The sequence below is a fragment of the Lissotriton vulgaris genome, chromosome 7 (assembly GCF_964263255.1).
Source record: "Lissotriton vulgaris chromosome 7, aLisVul1.2, whole genome shotgun sequence".
Taxonomy (NCBI): Eukaryota; Metazoa; Chordata; class Amphibia; order Caudata; family Salamandridae; genus Lissotriton; species Lissotriton vulgaris.
This window is the reverse complement of record NC_141695.1, coordinates 1,689,330,600-1,689,350,703: the sequence shown is the minus strand read 5'-3', so window position 1 is coordinate 1,689,350,703 and position 20,104 is coordinate 1,689,330,600. Positions and strand designations below refer to the sequence as shown.

The following is a 20,104-nucleotide window of genomic DNA, read 5'->3' as shown; positions in this document are numbered from 1 at the left end:
AACATGGCTGTTAGCTCAAGGCATAACAATCGAGCAAAGTTGAAGGGATGCACCAGATGTGGCAGATGGAGGTTTACACATACCACCACCACGCAAGATAATCCTACCACACAAGGACACTAAACTGAACCTATAGAGTAATCAGTTGGAATACTAGGAGATAAATGCAGTGACTAAACAATATTGCATATATTTCTCCTGGTTAGATGGAAGATCCAGATCGCCTTTATGCAAGAGACACATTTGGTACATGCCAAGGGCCTTAAACTAATGCGCAGATGGAGGGGACAGCTGTACAGCAAGGTTTACTCGGCATATGTGTGAGTAGCTGTGATATAGATTAGTGCAGGAATTCCCTCTGAAAAGATGGAAACTTGCATAAATGTAGAGGGTAGACACGTCCTCCTCAGAGGCAAATTGGCTGGAGCCCTGAAAGTGCTGGGAAGCAAATATGCCCCTAATTTGGACCAGGCTAGCTTCTGGTCTAAGCTGTCCAAAGTTCTGATGCAATGTTTAGATACCTCATGGGTGGAGAGGACTTCAACAGTGTTATTGATGTCTGTTTGCTGACTCAGGCTCTATCCTCATCTAATGCCAATGAGCTGAGGTGATGGATGGAACACTGGTCTTTAAGAGACACATGGAGGACCAGACTTCTTACTTACAGGGATTACTCAGTTTATTCAGCACTTCATCACATTCACATTAGGATGGACCGAATAGGAGCAACGGGCTAAATAACCGCTATGTCAATATATAGAATAGATTGCTAAAGCAATTATCGATCATAACCCATTGAATGCTGTGTTCCAATGGGGCAAAATAGCATCTTCAATTTGCGACTAATTGAATGGGAGGCTTCTGAAATGACAACTTGGGGTGTAAAGATCCAAACTATGGTGGGAGCGTAGCAAATGGAGATATATGCTAAAAGTTTTAGATAAGTTCGGCATTGGTAATTATATATAGAAGTGTCAGAGGTAAAACAAGATGATGTACCTCACCCATTTTAGAAATTGGAAGGGGTACACCTGCCAGCAATGACGCCACTTGGCACCTTTATTACTCGTGTTGTCTACAAAGCCTCCGGCCATTAGACCAAGAACATTGGGAGGAGAGCTGGGAATTCCATTGAGTAACTCCATACATAATGTCTCGCTGTACAAAAACAATATCCTGCTTTATCTTAAAGAAGTGACTGCTGATTTATCCACTATGCCAAACATATCATATGCACTGCATTCTGGCAAATATCTGGACTGAAAATCGATTGTACCAAGTCATGTTTGCCCCTCGATTTACTTTGGGACCAGAATCAGTCAACTTATCCTAGGCATACAAATCCTTCCGATATCAAGGGGTGAATATCTATCACTCTAGCGCTGATATGCTAAACTGCAACCTTGGACCAGCAGTCCCATTCCAGATTAAATTCTGGGATACACTTCTCTTATCTATAATAGGCTGGGCATCCATTGTTAAAATGGTGGTCTTACCCCGACTGCTTAATTTCTTAATTATTTTGCTCATGATTCTACCTCCGTATTTCTTTAAAATGTTAGAGCAATTACTATGGGACTTAATTTGGGGGGCTGATAGACGTAGAGTAGCCCTTGTCACCCATGATCCACCAGTAGAATGCGGGGGTCTTGGTGTACCAGACATTGAGAAATACTATAGACCTCGAAAAACGCTAAAACTAGGCTTTAAAAAATACAATGGGCCTATCGATGGCTGACAGGTTGAAGACTGACCAAGATGGGTTTGGAGGCTGGACAATTGGGGAACAGAACCCTATGAACCGTTCTATTTCCTAAACAAAAACTCCTAATCCTGGGTCGCAACTGATAACCATGGCGTCAACTAGTCTGAAATTACAAATCCATATACACCGACCATACAACTGACTGCCTTACCTGTTTGGGTGAGGATGGCCTACTCCTGGAATGTTAAGTCACTTGACAGAGGTGAAAATCACAACATTTGGGAACTTGTTCCATGATGGAGAATTAATGTCTTTTCAGAAACTGGTGGAGATAGATGGGCTGCATAAGGGACAATTCCTTATATACGATATACGTAAGGGTGATTTCAGGAATACTGGCAGATGCACAGTCAGGACCTGCAAACACCTGAGATAATACAAAGCGACTTACTATGGGAGATGGGAGGAGACTGGTCCGAAGGCTATACTGGGCACAACTGCATAGTGAAGATGCAATCTTATCATTACTTATTGAGAGGAGGGAAAATTACTTAGGCTGGGATTTCAATGACACTGAGTAGGGAAAGATACTTCATTATCCTAATATGTTTTGTGAAATGCAAGGTTCACACTCATCTAGTTTTACATTTTACACAGGGCCTATCTCACCCTAGTTAAACTATACAAGATATATCCAAGCCCTTGTTCCTCATGCCCAAGTTGTTAGGACCATAGTGCTGATTTTATTCATATACTGTGGTGTTGCCCCTCCATGGTACCTTACTGGAGCACAATCACAGAAATCCTCTTGCAGGTTAAGGAAAGTAGGATTTAATGAGAATTGAAATGTGCCTGCCGGTCACTTAAGAGTCCTGAAACCGATAAAGTAACTGCAAAGTTTTTAGACTTCTGTTACTTCTGATCTAGGAGAAATGCCACCATGGGGTGGATCAATAGTGCCCGCCTCCGCTACATAGGTGACATAGAGCAATCGCAAAATGGTCAGTCGCAGAAAGTAAAGCTGTTCATCGAGAGAGAACGGGAGAAACAACTAGGGCTGAGAAAGTTTCCAATAGCTGCCACACGGGATGACTTAAGTGAAACCCATTGAGGACAGTGAAAGATGACCACAAACCACCGCGAGCACCCCTGCCAAGTTACTCCAACTTTTCACAAACAGTTCTGAAAGAAGGTTAAAACCTGTCTCTTTTGATTGCTTATCCTCCTCCCGTTTGCCGTCAATCTTCACCTTCATTTGCATTCGCTATAGCGCTTTGAGACTCCTCCGGGCAGGGCACAAGTCGTAAAGAAGTGGGGGGACGCTGTCACCGGAAGTGACGTCACGAAAGGTGCCGAGCTCCTCGTCCCAGAGAGGCCAAAGAGTGAAGTCCAGCTGTTTGGCAGAGGGGACGGCGTCCCCTCGGTTAAATAAGTGGGGGGACGCCGTCCACCCGCGTGGTACCCCGACTCGAGCCCTGCCTCTGGGTGATATGTGCGCTCAATAAAAACCTTATAACATAACATAACATTTTGTGCGGTGTTGGGACAGAATGCCTTGCGGAGCTCTCCCTACAATGCTTGTCCATCAAAAACTACAGACGCGAGTCATGATTCTTGAATCCTTCCCAACACTCCCCACTGACCGCCACATCGACACTGACATAAGGATGCACACCTGCCAGTGCTTATAAAAAACATTCCCCTGAGTGACTGAGTACTCTGTGTTCTTTCCGGGGTTTGTCAGGCTATGTTTTGCTGTGCTCATTTTTACTTCTAGTTTTATCTATAACTGTTCTTGTTAACTAAAGAGAACATACGAAGAAAGGGCCATAGAAATGTCAGTTACTAGGAAGATTGGTTACCATGCTGGAGCATCTAATGTGTGAATATAATGTACACAACACTGTCAAAAGGGATGTAAGGATGCCAATAAACATCTTATGTAAAAAAAAAAAAGAGAGAGAGAAAAGGTGGATCTGTGGGTCACCAACGGTTTAAAGAAGCTGAAATTGAATAATACCAAACACGGGTCAGACAGAGGTCAGAAACTCTTGATTAACCACATGCGTGCTGGGGTTATTTTTGCGCTACGCGGCTTTTTTGCAAAAGCCGCGTTACATGACGAGCTCAGCTCGTCATCAGCACACAACCACCATGGCTGATGACGAGCTGAGCTCGTCATCAGCATCGAAGGGGTTAAGGAATATGCGAGATGCGAAAGAAGAAGTTGCAGAAGTGATAAGAGTTTTTGTAGGTGTATATAAACCAATAAATCTTGTCTCTGTTAATAAAGAGAACTCTTTGCTTACCCTCTTCCCCCCCAGCCCCCACCCAAAGAAAATCCATTCCCATTAAGAAATATTCATTGCAGGGATCCGTAGACAGTAATACATCAATACTTTAACTTGGTTAACAAAATCAAAGAAATGCAAGCTTTTGTGAACAAAGAGCACTCCAGATGCTTGCACTCTGGGCACGAAAACCCAGGAAAAGCTGTTCGAAGTTTGTAACATCCATCATGTATAGAATGCACTAGGCATTTCTTTTCACTCTACCATGCCTGGTGATGGGAGCGTCAAGCGATTATTATCAGAGTGTAACTTCAACCAGCTCTGACTGGCTGCGTTCACCCTGAATATCGAACTGACAATATTGATTGGAGAGAATATTGAGGGCAAAATATCGAAAGATAGTCTTGGTGTTCTATACCTAACTCCGGATATATATACGTATGCGCAGGGGCGGCTCCTCCAAAAGAGCGGAAGGGCGTCGCCCTCCCTCCTGCAGCGCAGCAGACACACACAAATAAATAAAATGGCTGAATCTGCGTTATAGGATTACAGAAGCCCCGGCAGTGCGGATGTCAGGCTGGCTGGCTTTCTTGCTACGGCCAGCCCGACATGTGTACTGTAGAACCAGCAATCCCCAGGCTGTAAAATATGCCCCTAGCGTCAACTTGAGTGCCGGGTTAGCCTGCTCCCGTCAATCCTGGAGCTCCTGTCAGTATGAGAACAGCTCAAGGATTGGTTGAATTTGTGTTCCACGAGCAGGAAGGAAGTCCTTCACTTTCCTGCTCATGGACACGATCGAGGACAGAAGTGCTGCACCGGCAGGAGCAGTACTGGTCGTTTTGGAGCCATCGTGCCTCACCATATTTTTATATTGGTAGCCGCCACTGTTTATGCGATACATATATCTTCAAGGTACATAGATGAGGAGTTAGGAATAGTATATCAGTACTTGCGTATATGACTTACATTTTGATATTTTGTTCCTAGAAATTCTGTCGCCGATATTCTGGATATTGTTGGTGTCATTATTCGGTCAGCGTCGGATTGGTAAGGCGAGCACTCGGGCAATGGCCGAGTAACCGGTGTCCGAGGTCCAGCTGTGAGCTGCTTTTTTGGGCAGCCTTGGGCGGCCAATTTGTGCTGTGTCTGGTATGTTCAGAAGCCGCCAGCTGCCCAGTGGGTGCATGAGTGGCCTTTCTGGAGGCAGATGGGCGTCCATTACCTCTCTTTTATCAATGGATAGAGTTGTCACTCACTTGCTTTCGCTCAGCCGGGCGGCCTATTAAAGTATACATATTGAGCGGAAGCAGGGGGCCTGAGCAAAAGTGGTTTCACTTGTTTTCAAGTGTGTATCACCAGTGTGAACTAATCTGTGCACTTTTTTTTATCTAAGTAGTGTTAAGAAAGCATGCCTCCGTCAGAGCCCTCCCACCCCCAACCCACTTCTTTTTTTAAACTTCGCAGAAGCAGTGTTCTGCGGAAAGGCAATATGCAAATGTGAGCCACTTTTTTTTAAGGTGTCCGGCCCGATTTTTAATCCCAAACCAAGCCTGTATTCAGTAGGACAACCATGACTGGCGGAAACTCTTCAGTAAGAATTACTGGGAAGAAAACTTGTTGACGAAACGTTATGCAGAGTTATTTCGAATTCCTCTGATTCAAACGCAGCTTGAGGCAGTCTTTGTCACAGCTTTGCTCATGAAAGATTGCAAATAAAGGGGCAGACTTACAAGCCCCTTGCGACATGTTTACGAAACCGTTGCGTCATCTGTGACGCAGGAGCGTCGTAAACAATGCTCCACCATGCAAAAATTTACAACGTCATGCATCTAGTGAGATGCGTCGTGTTGTAAAGCCATGCGCTACATTATACCTGTGCCAGTTATAATGTATGCAGGGTGGGCGTTCTGTCGCAAGGAAGCCCCGTAAAAGTGACGCAGTGATATCTACAATATTTCACGGAGTCACTTTTACGGCCATGCCTGAAGCAGGCGTAAGGAGTGATGCTGCATGTTAAATATAGAGCGCCCCTGAGCATTGCTGGAGTTGCGTCGCGCTTGCAACACGACTCCAGCAATGCGCCGCCCTTACGTCCGAAGATGCAACATGCATCTGACTATCCTTGCGCCACGGTGCATCGCATTGTAAATGCGACACATCTGTGGTGATGCAAGGGTATCCCTGCATGTCGCATCTTTACTGGCGCATCCCTGCTAATATGCAGGGATGCATCAGTCCTTGTAAATCTGCCTCAAATTATTTTGTTGACCGAGTTATTAATGCGTTACTACTGAATGCTAATTTCTAATTACATTAAGATAGACTAATGCAGAACACGAAAACGGAACTCATCATAATAAGGGCTGTAAAAAACAGGCTAACGTAAAGACAAAAAAAGGAGTGATTGAGGATATCAAACCACAATTTCTCCAGATTGCAGAATCGAAAAATCACAAAAGTAAGGGGCTTTAATATCCGCAAAGTCAATACGTTTCTCTTGCATTTTGAGTCCTGACTTCTTTTCTTATAGCCTGCTGCAATTAAAAACTGATTGCTTTATATATGCAATGAATCTATGAAATAAATAAATTAAAGAGTGATGATTCATTGCACTTTTGAGATGTACAACGGCCCCTCATGCATTGCAATGTGCGAACTCCATATGAGGCGGGTGATAAATACGCACGGCCCTTACCCTTCATCCGGAGACTGCTACAAACAATACTTACAGCTGTTCCAGAGAGCGAAGACCTTTGAATGTGTGTTTCTGCAAATTCGGAATTTCATTTTTATACAGGTAGCTGCATGAAGAGAGGAGAGGGGTTACAAGCACTTAGTATTTGATTCATATCACAAATGACGGTGACCAAATTCACAAAGAATACTCGTGAATCTACATTTGTAGATGTCCTCCGACGCGGAGATGTAGATTTACAAGTTTTGGCAAGAGTTATGCACTCTGTACCCCTGGAGTCAGTTGAATTGTAGGCTTTTCCAAGTAGTTAGTCCTATTCTAAAACTTAATATTTGTAACCTGTGCTGAAAGCCTGCCCTGTGTCTTCTCCTGCTGCCCTTCCATTAAAGGGCGCCCTCCTCACGCACCTGCTCCTCTACCAATGCATGCCACTCAGTGCTGGCCAGCTTAATTATCATTCACATTTCTCAGTCTGCAGTAGTGAAGGCCTATATCTCCAACCCACTAAAATCTCTCTAGGCCAGCAGTGCTTAATTTGTGCCGGTGTTTGCTGGTGCTCAGCACCAGCACTTATATCCTAAAGTGACATCTGCACACATTTAGGGCAGTCCACCACATGGTGGCAATGTCAGTCTATTTTTTTTTTAACAAGAAAAAAGCATGTGAGCAAAGAGTCTAACAATTCAATATCTGATTCAAAATCATAATAAAAGGATGCACGCACAGGCCATGTTTGCAGGGCTGGGGCACCTGCAGGGTTGGGGCACCTAGTGCAGTCCGAATTGTCAGATTTGGAGGCAAGTGTAAATATCTTGGGTCCTGGCACTTATTATTTTACAAATTAGGCACTGGGCCCATCCGATTGGGGCACTCCTCCCTCTTTCTTCTCCCAGTAATTGTCACTCCAACCAATAGCCTGCGTGGTCCCTCCCTATTTACCATGACTGCCAATGGTAGTAAAAGGCTGCCTATCTGCCCCTCCTCTGCCCACGAGATTCACTTGAGGTAAATGTGCTTCCCTCCCCTTCTGATCACCCCAAGGGGCTGCCATAGCTAGAACTGGATCTCTGATTCAATTTTGCCCCTTTCTCTATTAATGCTTGTCGCCGTCAGTGGAGGTTCCCCCTCCTCTTCCTCTTCCTCTCCAGGGGCGGCTCTAGGCTCATGGCGGCCCTGGGCAGGGAGCATAGGTAGGGGGCCCCGGAAGAGGGGGTCCGGGCGGGGCAGAGCGCGGAGGCCAGTGAAGAGGGGGATGGGGGTGGTCAGGGTGTTTGGAAGTGGAACAGAGCCGGAGGCCACCAAATCCCTGCCAGGGGCCGCCACGCAAATATGTATCCATCCTCAGAGGATTATTATATTAAGGATATATATTGGCGTGGTGGCCCCTGGGGTTTGGTGGCCCTGTGCAGGTGCACAGCTTGCACATGCCTAAGGCCGCCCCTGTCCTCTCCCACATAACACCTGCCATTGGAGGTGAAGGCCAGCCTGTCCTCATCCTCTCACAGTGCCTCTCAGGAGGTGAAGCCTGCCTCTTCTGAGCTGCTGTGCCTCTGGCTGGATGCGTGCAGTGTTAGTAATTAATAACACCAGCATATGGTTGACCTTGACGTGAATGTTACTCATTAGTAGATGGAAAGGGAGAGCGGGCCGAGAAGGGACCAATCACAAGCGTGAGCCACGATTGCGCAATCAGATGTCAGTGCCAAACAGAGCTCGTCTTTGCTCAGATAGCGCCCTGGGCAAAACACAACTTGGCACCCCCCTTCCACTCATTATCTTTAATTTTCAGTGTCTTGGGATAATGGGAGGGGTTCGGGGAAGGTGAGGGGGCGAGAGAAAGAAGAAAATCAGGCTTCAAACCAATGGTTAATATATTTTTCTTTAGAGACAGGGTGGCGGGGTACTGCTACAGTGCCCCTCTGAAGGCCGGCGCCCCGGGCGTGAGCCCAGCTTGCCCATGCTAAATGCCCTCTTTCCAGATAGCTGCAGTTTGCAGAGCCTTCAGGGCTGCTGGATGCTGCAGCTGGAAAAACAGGCAGGAGCTGGGCAGGGCCGGCTTTAGCGCTGGTGGCGCCCGGTGCGACAATCACTCTTGGTGCCCCCCCACATCCCATGACCGCCTCCTCAGATTCTGTCCCTACCACCTGCAAAAGTACCCCTCATCTCTCCCATCATAAGATATTACTAAACACAGTGCCCCCCCTGAGGTCACAGCGTCCCGAACCACAGGTCAGCGCCCAGTGTGGCCACACCAGCCGCACTACCTTAAAGCCGGCCCTGGAGCTGGGCATCAACTCATATCCCACTCTGGAATCCTTTTTACTGTCTGTTACACCAGCTTTTCCTACCAGTGACAGACAGAAAAAAAGCCATCACGCCGTCTACATAGGACGGCTCAGGGCCGGACTGGCCGTTGCGGGCATTGGGCAATCCCCCGGTGCACCGCAAGGGTGGGGGCCGGTTTTGGGCCCCTGGGGGCCGTTTTTGTTAAAGGGCCGTTTATGCAGCATAGCTGCAAAATCGGCCCTGTAACAAAATCGTCCGAAAACCGGCCCCGGCAAAGAGCTCGGTCGCCCCGCAACCTCCCCCTGTGGTGCCGGCCGAGCACTTTGCCGAGCCAGTTTTGATTCCCAGTCCGGACCTGGGACGGCTGGTCTGATGGGTGTATTCCGGTGGCCCCTACTCCGTTGGATTGTTGGAGTTAGTTTTCCGATGGTAGAACCATCGGGGCACTACAGTCAGAAGACTGATGGTCTGCCTGACTCAGACCGAGGGTTTGGTTGATTGGGTTCCCCAGAGAACCCTTTCAGCCAAACTCCAAATCTGGCTCATGTATACCTGCCAACCTGCAAAATCACTTCACCATGTGAGGAGGGGGCGGGGCCTTGTACGAAGCGGGGACTGGTCCTGAGAGCTATCTTAGAGGCACTATGCCCCTCACCAAGCCCGCCCTCCCAAAAACACCACAAAGGTATTTGTCAAAGTCCTGGGGTGTTCTCATATCTTTTAATGGACATCGGCTGCTTACAGCCTCTGAAAAGGAGCTGGAAATCCACTGTTTACGGTGGTTTTTAGCTCGTCCTCCCTGCCACAGTGTGATTTCGGCTCTTCATCGGGTGACCGTGTGAAGGGAGCCGAAACCGCGTGCCACACGGTGGGACCATGTGAGTTGACAGGTATCCCCATGAACTGGTACGCCAGTAAACAGTTGGAAGAGCTTGACTAAAGGGCGGTGATGTGAGATAGAGCGGCCTTTGGTATTCACAGAGGGAATGGTGGGACCGAATGTGTGCAAGGATACACTCACAGGTATCTCAGGTTTCCGAGCTCTTCGAAGGCCCCTCGTGCGATCCGTCTGATGTTATTATTATTCAGCAGCCTGCATAAGATGAGAAACAAGGAGAAAAACAGAGCATACAGTGAGTTGAGTTTGAATGCTGCAGAGAAGCCAAAGACTGAATGGCCATGAGTTTGAATTGCCTCTTAGGGCTTCATTCTGCATGCTGACTACGATGAATTGCTGATTCTCCTGGTAAGCAGATAAACAAAGCCAAAAGGTCTCACCTATGCAAGAGCTATTGGCTTTGCCAATATGTTTAGGCATGTTGTGTACCAGCATGGCTGCTGTTCAGCATGGCTAAAAGTTAGTGGGGTAAAGGAGAGTGGTGTAGAGTGACATAAAGTGGAGTGTTATGGAGTGGTGTAGAGTTGAGTAAAGTGAAGTGTTGTGGAGTGTCATGGAGGGAGTAGAGAGTTGTAGAGTGGAAGGGTGTAGAGCGGAGTAAAGTTGAGTGACAGAGTGGAATGGCATAGAGTGTCATGGAGGGGTGTACATCTGACTGGGATTGCGCAGAGGTTGTTGCGCAGAGTGTTGTAGAATGAAGTTGCATAGAGCAGAGTAGGTTGTCGTAGAGTGGAGTGGCATACAGTGGAGTAGTGTAGGAGAGTGAAAGTGGCATAGAGTAGAGTAGAGTAGAGTATTGTAGATTTGAGTGGCGTAGAGTGGAGCGGATTAGAGTGTCATAGAGTGGACTAGTGTGTTGTAGAATAGAGTGGAGTAAAGTGGCATAGAGAGGCATACAGGGAGTTGTGTAGAGCATAGTAGATTGGAGTAGTGTCGTAGATTGAAGTAGTGTCGTAGATTGGAGTAGTGTTGTAGAGTGGAGTAGTGGGTTGTAGAGGGAGTGGCATAGATTGTTAGAGTGGAGCAGAGTTTAATGGAGTACAGCATCATAAAGTGGAGAATCATAGAGCGTAATGTCATAGAGTGGCACAGAGTAGAGTGAAGTGACAGAACGTACAGTGGTGCAGAGTATATTGATGTACAGTGCAGTAGCATAAAAGGCACTGGTTATTAGTAATGAATATGCTACTTACCAGTATGCATCTGTTCTTGGCATGTAGGGCTGCTAACATTCATATCTTAGCATTAGATCGCCGCCTAGTGTTGGGTCCGGATGATCGCACATTGTTGTCCTGGAAGAGTCTTCGAAGTGTCCTGAGATAGGTGGCTCCTCCCCTGGACTACAGTGCGCATGGGCATCGGCTCCATCCCCAGATTGTTTTTCGCCATTGTGGCAGAAGATGGAGTGTAAAGTGTAAATGATGTCCATGCTAATGATTGAATACAATAGTATATCTGCAGCTGCGACAGGCACCGGGGAGGAGGGTGGGCGATATGAATGTTAGCAGCCCTACATGCCAAGAACAGATGCATACTGGTAAGTAGCATATTCAGTTCGAGGCATGTGGGCTGCTAAATTCATATCTTAGCATAGAATATATAGCAGTCCCTCCATCAGCGGCGGTTGCCCGTGCCAGCTGCAGAAACCTGAAAAAGTGTTTTGAGAACAGCCTGTCCTACAGCAGCTTGCTGCTTGGAATGCACGTCAACACAGTAGTGTTTTGTAAAGGTATGTGGTGTAACCCACGTGGCTGCTCTGCAAATGTACTCTAAAGGAATGTTCCCTAGGAAAGCCATGGATGCCCCCAATTTGCGTGTGGAGTGCGCCCTTGGGGGTATTGTTAAAGTGCGCTTGGCCTTGTGATAACAAATTTGGATGCACTTAACAATCCATCTGGCTATTCCTGCTTTGGAAATCGGGTTGCCTTTGTGTTGTGGTGAGAAGGCAACAAAAAGCTGTTTTGTTTTCCTAAAGTGTTGTGTCCTGTCTATGTAGTACATCAACGCCCTCCTTACGTCTAACGTATGGAGCATTCTTTCCGCCACAGTTTGCGGGTTTTGGAAGAATGCCGGCAAGTCTATAGTTTGGTTGAGATGAAACTGTGACACCACCTTTGGAAGGAATTTGGGGTTAGTACGTAGCACTACCCTATTTGGATGAATTTGAATGAATGGCTCTTGTATTGTGAGCGCTTGTAGCTCACTAACACGCCTCAGTGACGTAATAGCAATCAGGAAAGCTACTTTCCACGTTAGGAATTGTAGTTCACACGAGTGTAGTGGCTCAAATGGTGGTCCCATCAGTCTGGTGAGGACCACATTGAGGTTCCACACCGGAGCTGGCGGTGTTCTTGGGGGAATGACTCGTTTCAGACCTTCAAGGAAAGCTTTAATGGCAGGCACTCTGAAGAGAGAGAGATGCTGCCTATTTTGAAGGTAAGCTGCGATGGCGGATAGATGTATCCGAATCGAAGTGAACGCTAGCTTGCACTTGTAAAGATGCAACAGGTAGCAAATGATGTTAGGGATAGATGCATCTAGCGGGTTGATGTCATTGGTGGTGCAGTAAATGACAAAACGCTTCCATTTTGCCGCATAGCATGCTCTGGTTGTTGGTTTCCTTGCCTCCTTGATGATGTCCATGCATTCAGGAGGTAGGTTGAGGTACCCAAACTCTAAGACTTCAGGAGCCAGATCGCCAGGTTGAGCTGTTGCGGATCTGGATGCTGAATTTCTCCATGGTTCTGCGTCAAAAGCCTGGGCGTGAGGCGCAGTCTTTGATGCGGAACCACTGAGAGTTCGAGGAACGTGGTGTACCAGGCCTGGCGCGCCCACGTTGGAGCAACTAGGATGAGTGTCATCGAGTGCTGCCTTAGTTTTTTCGCCACCAGTGGTATCAGAGGTGTCGGCGGAAAAGCGTACGCAAATTTGCCTGACCAGTTCATCCATATCGCATTGCCCTGCGATTGCGGGTGTGGGAACCTGGCGGCGAAGCTTTGGCATTTTGCGTTCTCCCTTGTGGCGAACAGGTCTATCTCTGGATGACCCCACCTTTGGAAGTACGGCTGGAGTACTGATGGATGTATCTCCCACTCGTGCATTTGATGGCTGTATCTGCTGAGCAGATCCGCCATCTGATTGTCCTTCCCTGGGAGGTGCTCCGCCATGAGGAAGATGTTCCTCTGAATGGCCCACTTCCACATGCTCTGAGCCAGATGAGACAGCTGCGGTGAGTGGGTGCCTCCCTGCTTCTGGATGTAGTACATCGCGGTCATGTTGTCCGTCCGGACTAACACCACTTTGTTGCACAGATGTACAATGAAGGACTTGAGCGCCATGAAGATCGCCATCAGTTCTAGATAGTTGATGTGCATCTTTTGTTGCTGCGTTGTCCATAGTCCCTGCACTGTGAAATTGAGCAGATGAGCTCCCCATCCCTGGAGAGATGCGTCCGTTGTTAGGACAATCTGTGGCACTGGCTCCTGGAACAGTCGGCCCTTGCAAAGGTTGTGTGGAGTCCACCAATGCAGAGAGTCGTATGCCCGACTGGTAACCAACACTAGGTCTGTTAATTGTCCCTGAGCCTGTGTCCACTGATTCGCTAAGCACTCCTGGAGCGGGCGCATATGCAACCGTGCGTGAGGGACTATGAAGATGCAGGAGGCCATCATGCCTATCAACTGCATGAACACTCTCGCTGGAAGTGAGTGTTGTGGTCTGAACTTTCGGATTAGAGACTGCATGCTCTCTATCCTGACTTGGTTTGGTTGAGCTGTGGCCGTCAGGGTGTCGATTGTCGCACCTAGAAACTGCCGGACATGTGCCGGCTGAAGATGCGACTTTGGGTAATTCAACGAGAAACCCAAGTCGTGAAGGAGGTGAATGGTGGTTGACATGTCTGCGGCGCACTGCTGTTCCGACTTGGCTTGAACAAGCCAGTCGTCCAGGTAGGGGTAGACATGGATGTTCTGCCTCCTGAGGTGCGCTGCCACTGTCGCCAGGCACTTGGTAAACACCCTTGGGGCCGTGGTGACTCCGAAGGGTAGGACCTTGAACTGATAATGCCTGCCTTGGATTGTGAATCTGAGGTATTTTCTGTGGGACGGGTGAAGTGGAATGTGGAAATAAGCATCCTTGAGGTCTAAGGTTGCTAAGAAGTCCCCTTGGTTTAACAAGGGAAGAATCTGTTGCAGTGTAAGCATATGGAAATGTTCTGACAGTATATACAGATTGAGGGGACGGAGATCCAGAATTGGTCTGAGAGAACCGTCCTTCTTTGGAATAAGGAAGTACAGGGAATATACCCCTGTGCCTTCCTCCCCCACTGGCACGAGCTCGATTGCTCCTTTTTGCAGCATCACCACCACTTCCTGCTGCAATAAGTGCAAGTGCTCTGCGGACATAGGCCTTTGCCTTGGTGGAATGTTGGGTGGAGTGGACTTTAACTCTAGACAATAACCGTACTGAACAAGTTGTCGCACCCACCTGTCTGTGGTGATGTTGAACCAGACGGGCAGGAACTGTTGTAGTCTCCCCCCGACAGGTGTTAAGTGGTCGGGGGGCAGTGACAGAGAGTCACTGTTTGCTTGGGGTAGAGGCGCGTGAGTTGTTGTTCCCTCTGCCGCGTCCTCTGGTGCTGTTTCCTCTGTAGCCCCCCTTGTTCTGTTTGGGGTACGAGGATTGTGCTCCACCTCTAGAGAATTGTGACTGCTGACCCATTTGTCCTCTGGTGACTCCACGTGCACCTGAGCGACGAAAAGTATTGCCACGAAACTGTTGTGATTGAAGGGCCCCCATAGATTTGGCAGTTTCGGTGTCTTTTTTAATTTTTTCTAGGGTGGTGTCAACATCTGGACCAAACAGCCTATCAGGATTGACTGGTTGATTAAGTATGGTTGTCTGAATGTCAGGTTTAAACCCCGATATGCGGAGCCACGCCTGTCGTCTCAGCATGACGCTAGTGTTAATGGTCCTAGCGGCTGTGTCCGCGGCATCCAGTGCACACTTTATGGCTGCGTTGGAGATCAGTTGTCCCTCCTGTATAATCATTTTGGTGCCCTCTTGAAACTGTGGAGGCAGGTGTTGCACAATTTGCTCTAGGGTGTCGTAATGCGACCTATCATAACGTGCCAATAGTGCCTGTGTATTTGCAATACGCCAGAAATTGGCAGCCTGCGCAGCTACCCTTTTGCCTCCTGCCTCTAGCACCTTGGACTCTTTATCCGGGGGAGGAGCTTCACCCGTTGTCTGGGAGTTGGCCCTCTTCCGGGCATTTGCGACCACCAGGGAGTCAAGAGGCAACTGTCCCCGAATGTATGCAGGGTCTGCAGGTGCTGGTCTGTACTTTTTTTCAATACGTGGATTGACCACCCTCGCCCTGGTAGGTTCTTTAAAGATGTCCGCCGCATGCTTGAGGACCCCCTTGAGCATAGGCAGTGTCTTTACATTTCTTTCTGAAACTGTAAAAGTGTCAAATAGAAAATCCTCTTCAACAGGGTCAGCATGCATGTCCACATCATGATTAGCAGCTGCCCTTTCAATGAGTGCATGGAAACCTGCAGAATCCTCAGTTGGGGATGCACGTGTACTGAAAGGCTGTGGGTCTTGTCCCACATTATGGGTGTCTTGGTCCCCAAAGTCATCAAATGAATCCGGCTGTGCATCTGGTTCATTAGCTGGGAAAGTGTATTGGTCATCCTCACCATATCCCTCACCGTCAGAGGGGTCTGGAGACGGAGTTGGGCTCCCTCTTGGAGGGGACTGGATAGGTTCCATGAGGCCTGAGGCGTCCAGTGGATACTTTTTCTTCTTCAGGGGGATGACATAGGAGTCCACCGGCTGCGAAGTTATCTTCCTTTTGTAAAGGGTCAATTTGCCTGTATTAGCGTCGATAAAACACTCCGAATCCTCTTCTGAGTCGATTATTCGACCCGAAAGTGCCCCTGCCGTTGAAGAATCCGACTTCTTCGGTGCCGATTTTGTTGCGAAGGCCTTCGGCGCCTCCTTTGGCGGCAGAAGGTAGAGGAGTTTACTGGCAGATTTGACCGGAACGTCTATCGCCTTCTGTGGCGATGGCGTCGGCGCCGACGAAGCAGCTGCTTTCTCCCTAATTCTCTGTAGGGAAGCAGCGACGAGGGACGTTTCATTCGCAGTGGCCTTTGGCACCGACGAGGAATCCTTGATCTTTCCCTCGGATCCGACGTTCTGTTGGCCCTTCAAAGTCTTGGACGATGATGCTGCGTCCGCCGCCCCAGAGGCCCTGGATCGATGCGCAGATGTGGCAGCTTTCGATCCGTGCGATTTCGACGGCTCCGTTTCTACCACGCGCCCGATCAACTTCCCAGTTGGCGTCGGAGCCGTGCCGCTGTCCCTGGCGGGCTTTGCCGGCGTCGTAGCGGTTGACCTGTGCGTTCCGCCCTTTTTAGAGGATCCCTCCTCTGGCACCGATTTTGACACTTTGGAATCGACAGATTTCTTCGATCTCTGTGGACCGGAGGTCGAGGGAGTCGATGAAGCAGCGTTTTTAATTGTTTTTGGTGGTACCGCCGCCATCTTAGGGACGCTGGAGTCCTTAAGTTTCAGTTTCGGTTTCGATTCGGCCATCTTAGGTGTAGTCGATACCGTATGTTTCGGTTTCGGTTTCGATACAGTCTGCGCAGCAAGTAAGTCCGTGGCCGGGCCTAAAGGCGGGGCCGTGGCTTGCGCGACGGGGTCTTGGGTAAGGCCGACAGGCGATCCCGTGACCCGTTCCATATGTCCGTAAACTTCGGGGCATAGCTCATCCCCTGAGCTATCTTCCACGGCCCCATAAACTTCTTCGACGTCCCCTACCTCGTCGACGTTTTCAAGGTCTTGATCCACGACTCCGTCGTCGTCCTCCGGATCCGCCTCGACCTCCGTCTCGGGCGGGGAGATTTGAAGATGACGGCTCAGGCCCTCTTCTTCCTGGTCGTCGAAGATGTCGTCCGGTTCCGGGGCCGTTTGGTAGGCCTCCAGGCGCACCGCGCGCTGAATCTTGAGTGTCTTCTTGGACCTGAAACTTGCACAGGCTCTGCAGTTTCCTTCGTTATGGTCTGGTGAAAGGCATTTGTTACAGACCCAGTGCGCGTCTATATGTGGGTATTTGGCCCCACAGAGCGGACAGAGTTTAAAAGGACTCCGCTCCATGCCGGAAAAGTTGCTGTCGAGTCGCGATGAGAAGGCCTCGAAGTCCGAAGAGCAAAACTCCGCTGATTCCGGCTCCGAGAGACGGAAGAACTCGAGACCGCACGCAAACAATACCGACGTAAGAAATACAAGGCCTTTTGGCCGAATAAAGTTATGTTTTCTCGGTTCCGACAGAGAGACGTCGAGACCGCATCCGAACCCAATGGCGGAAAAAAACAATCTGGGGATGGAGCCGATGCCCATGCGCACTGTAGTCCAGGGGAGGAGCCACCTATCTCAGGACACTTCGAAGACTCTTCCAGGACAACAATGTGCGATCATCCGGACCCAACACTAGGCGGCGATCTAATGCTAAGATATGAATTTAGCAGCCCACATGCCTCGAACAGTGGTGTTAGAGTGCAGTGGTGTAGAGTAGAGTGGCATAGAATGCAGTGGCACAGAATACAGTGGTGTAGAGTAGAGTGCAGTGGCTTAGTGTGGAGTGGTTCAGGGTAGAGGGTAGTGATGCAGGGTCAAGTGCAGAGTTGTAGAGTAGAGTGGTGTAGATTGCAGTAGTGTAGAACAGTGTGGTGTGGAGTGCAGGTAGAACAGTGTGGTGTGGAGTGCAGTTGAATGGAGTGCATTGGTACAGAATAGATTAGATTGGAATGAAGGTTTGTAGAGTGCATTGCCGTAGAGTGTCCTCAAGTGGCATATAGTTGAGTGGTGCACAGAATAGTGCAGTGGCATAGAGGACAGTGTCATAGAGTAGAGTGGTGCGGAGAGCAGTGGCATAGAGTACAGTGGTGCAGAGAGCAGTGGCGTAGAGTACACTGGTGCAGAGTAGAACAGAGTTGCATAGAGAGCAATGGTATAGAGTGGCGTAGCGTTCAGTAGCGTAGAGTGCAGTGGTGCAGGGTAGCTAGGCATTAAGCTCAGTGGCAGAGAGTGCATTTTTGCAGAGTAGTGTGTCATAGAGTGCAGTGCTGTATAGTGCTGCAGCATAGAGTAGAGTGGCGCAGAGTAGAGTGGTGCAGAGTAGATTGATGCAGAGAGCAGTGGCATAGAACACAGAGGTGCAGAGTAGAATAGAGTGGTGTAGAGTGCTGTGACAGAGTGCAATAGTGTAGAGTGGTGTAGTGTGCAGTGGCTTAGAGTGCAGTGGTACAGAGAAGAGTGGTGATGAGTTCAGTGGCAGAGACTGCAGTGGTGAAGAGTAGAGTAGAGAGGCGCAGGGTAGAGTAGCGAAGAGTAGAGTGTTGCCGAGTAGATTGGTGCAGAGTAGATTGATGCAGAGAGCAGTGGCATAGAACACAGAGGTGCAGAGTAGAATAGAGTGGTGTAGAGTGCTGTGACAGAGTGCAATAGTGTAGAGTGGTGTAGCGTGCAGTGGCTTAGAGTGCAGTGGTGCAGAGTAGAGTGGTGAGGAGTTCAGTGGCAGAGATTGCAGTGGTGTAGAGTAGAGTGGTGTAGTGCAGAGATGCACAGGGTAGTGTGGCACAGAGTAGAGTGGTGCGGAGTAGAATACAGTGGCTTAGCATGCAGTGGTGTAGAGTGTTGTAGAGTTTTGTGGCATAGAGTGACGTAGTGCAGAGAGGTTGGCTTGGAGTATAGTGGCATAGAGTGCATTGGATTTGAGAAAAGTAGTGTTTAGTGCATTGGTGGAGTGCAGTGGTTTAGAGTAGAGTGGCGTAGAGGGCATTGGCATAGAGTAGAGTGGAGCAGAGTACAGTTGCGAAGAGTACATTGCTTTTAAGTTAAGCGGTGTAGAGTGCATTGGCGTAGAGTGCACTAATGAAGAGTAGAGTGCAGTGACACAGAGTGCATTTTCATTTAGTAGAGTGGTGTAGAATGCAGTAGCGTAGAGTGCAGTGGTGCAGGGGAGATCAGTGGTGTAGAACACAGAGGTGCAGAGTAGAATAGAGTGGTGGTGGTGTAAAGTGCTGTGACAGGGCGCAATAGTGTAGAGTGGTGTAGCATGCAGTGGCTTAGAGTGCAGTGGTGCTGAATTCAGTGGCAAAGAGTTCAGTGGCAGAGAGTTCAGTGGCAGAGAGTGCGGAGGCAGAGAGTGCAGTGGCATAGAGTGGCGTAGAGTAGAGTGGCGTAGAGATGACAGTCGCAGGGTAGAGTGTCTCAGATTAGAATGGCGCAGCGACTAGTGGCACACAGAGCAGTGGTGTAGAGAGCAGTATTGCAGAGTAGAATTCAGGGGCTTAGCATGCAGTGGCATAGAGTGTTGTAGAGTTTTGTGGCGTAGAGTGAAGTGGTGCAGAGTAGTTGGTATGGTGTACAGTGGTGTAGAGTGCATTGGATTTGAGCAAAGTGGTCTTAAGTGCCCTAGGGGAGTGCTGTGGTTTAGAGTACACTGGCGTAGTGGGCAGTGGCTTAGAGTAGAGCAGTGCAGAGTACAGTGGCGTAAAGTGTATTGGTTTTAAGTAAAGTGGTGTAGAGTGCATTGGCGTAGAGTGCACTGAAGCAGAGTAGAGTGCAGTGGCACAGAGTAGAGAGGGGTGGCTGAGAGTGGAGTGGCACTGAGCGGAGTGGCGCTGAGGGGAGTAGTCCTGACTGGAGTGCAATGGCGCAGAGTGCAGTGGCATAGAGTAGATTGTTTCAGAGTATAGTGTAGTGGTGCACAGTAGAGTACAGCGGTGTAGAGTAAAGTGGTGTAGAGTAAAGTGGTGTAGAGTGTAGCACAGATTAGAGCAGTGTGAAGTGAATTGGCTTAGAGTGCACTGGCGTAGAGTGGAGTGGTACAGAGTAGAGTGCAGTGGCATAGAGTGCAGTATTGCAGAGTAGAGTGGAGTAGCACAGAGTGAAGTGGTGGAGAGTGCAGTGGTGAAGAGTGCAATCATACATAGTAGAGCAGTGTGGGGTGCATTGCATTGGCAAAGAGTAGAGAGGTGTACAGTAGAGAGGAGTGGTGCAGAGTAGAGTGCAGTGACGCGGTGTGGAGTGGCGTGAAGTGGCATTGTGTGTAGTGGTGCAGAGTAGAATGTAGAGGTCTAGAGTGCATATGCATGGTGTGGTAGCACACTGCCATTACATACAACACACCATCAATTGAAATGACCATTACATTT

The 20,104-nt window shown here is 48.7% G+C and overlaps 1 protein-coding gene across 1 annotated transcript in view; it reads right to left on the bottom strand.

Annotated features, from left to right (window-relative positions):
- Window positions 1–20,104, bottom strand: part of LOC147706323 (peroxidasin homolog) — a 191,176-nt gene that overhangs the window by 121,495 nt on the left and 49,577 nt on the right. Inside the window, exons 3-4 of the mRNA XM_086932802.1 lie at window positions 9,999–10,070; window positions 6,726–6,797 (exon numbers count right to left, since the gene is read on the bottom strand). Of these exons, the coding sequence (XP_086788928.1) occupies window positions 6,726–6,797; window positions 9,999–10,070 (144 nt within the window). The remainder of the gene's footprint in view (window positions 1–6,725; window positions 6,798–9,998; window positions 10,071–20,104) is intronic.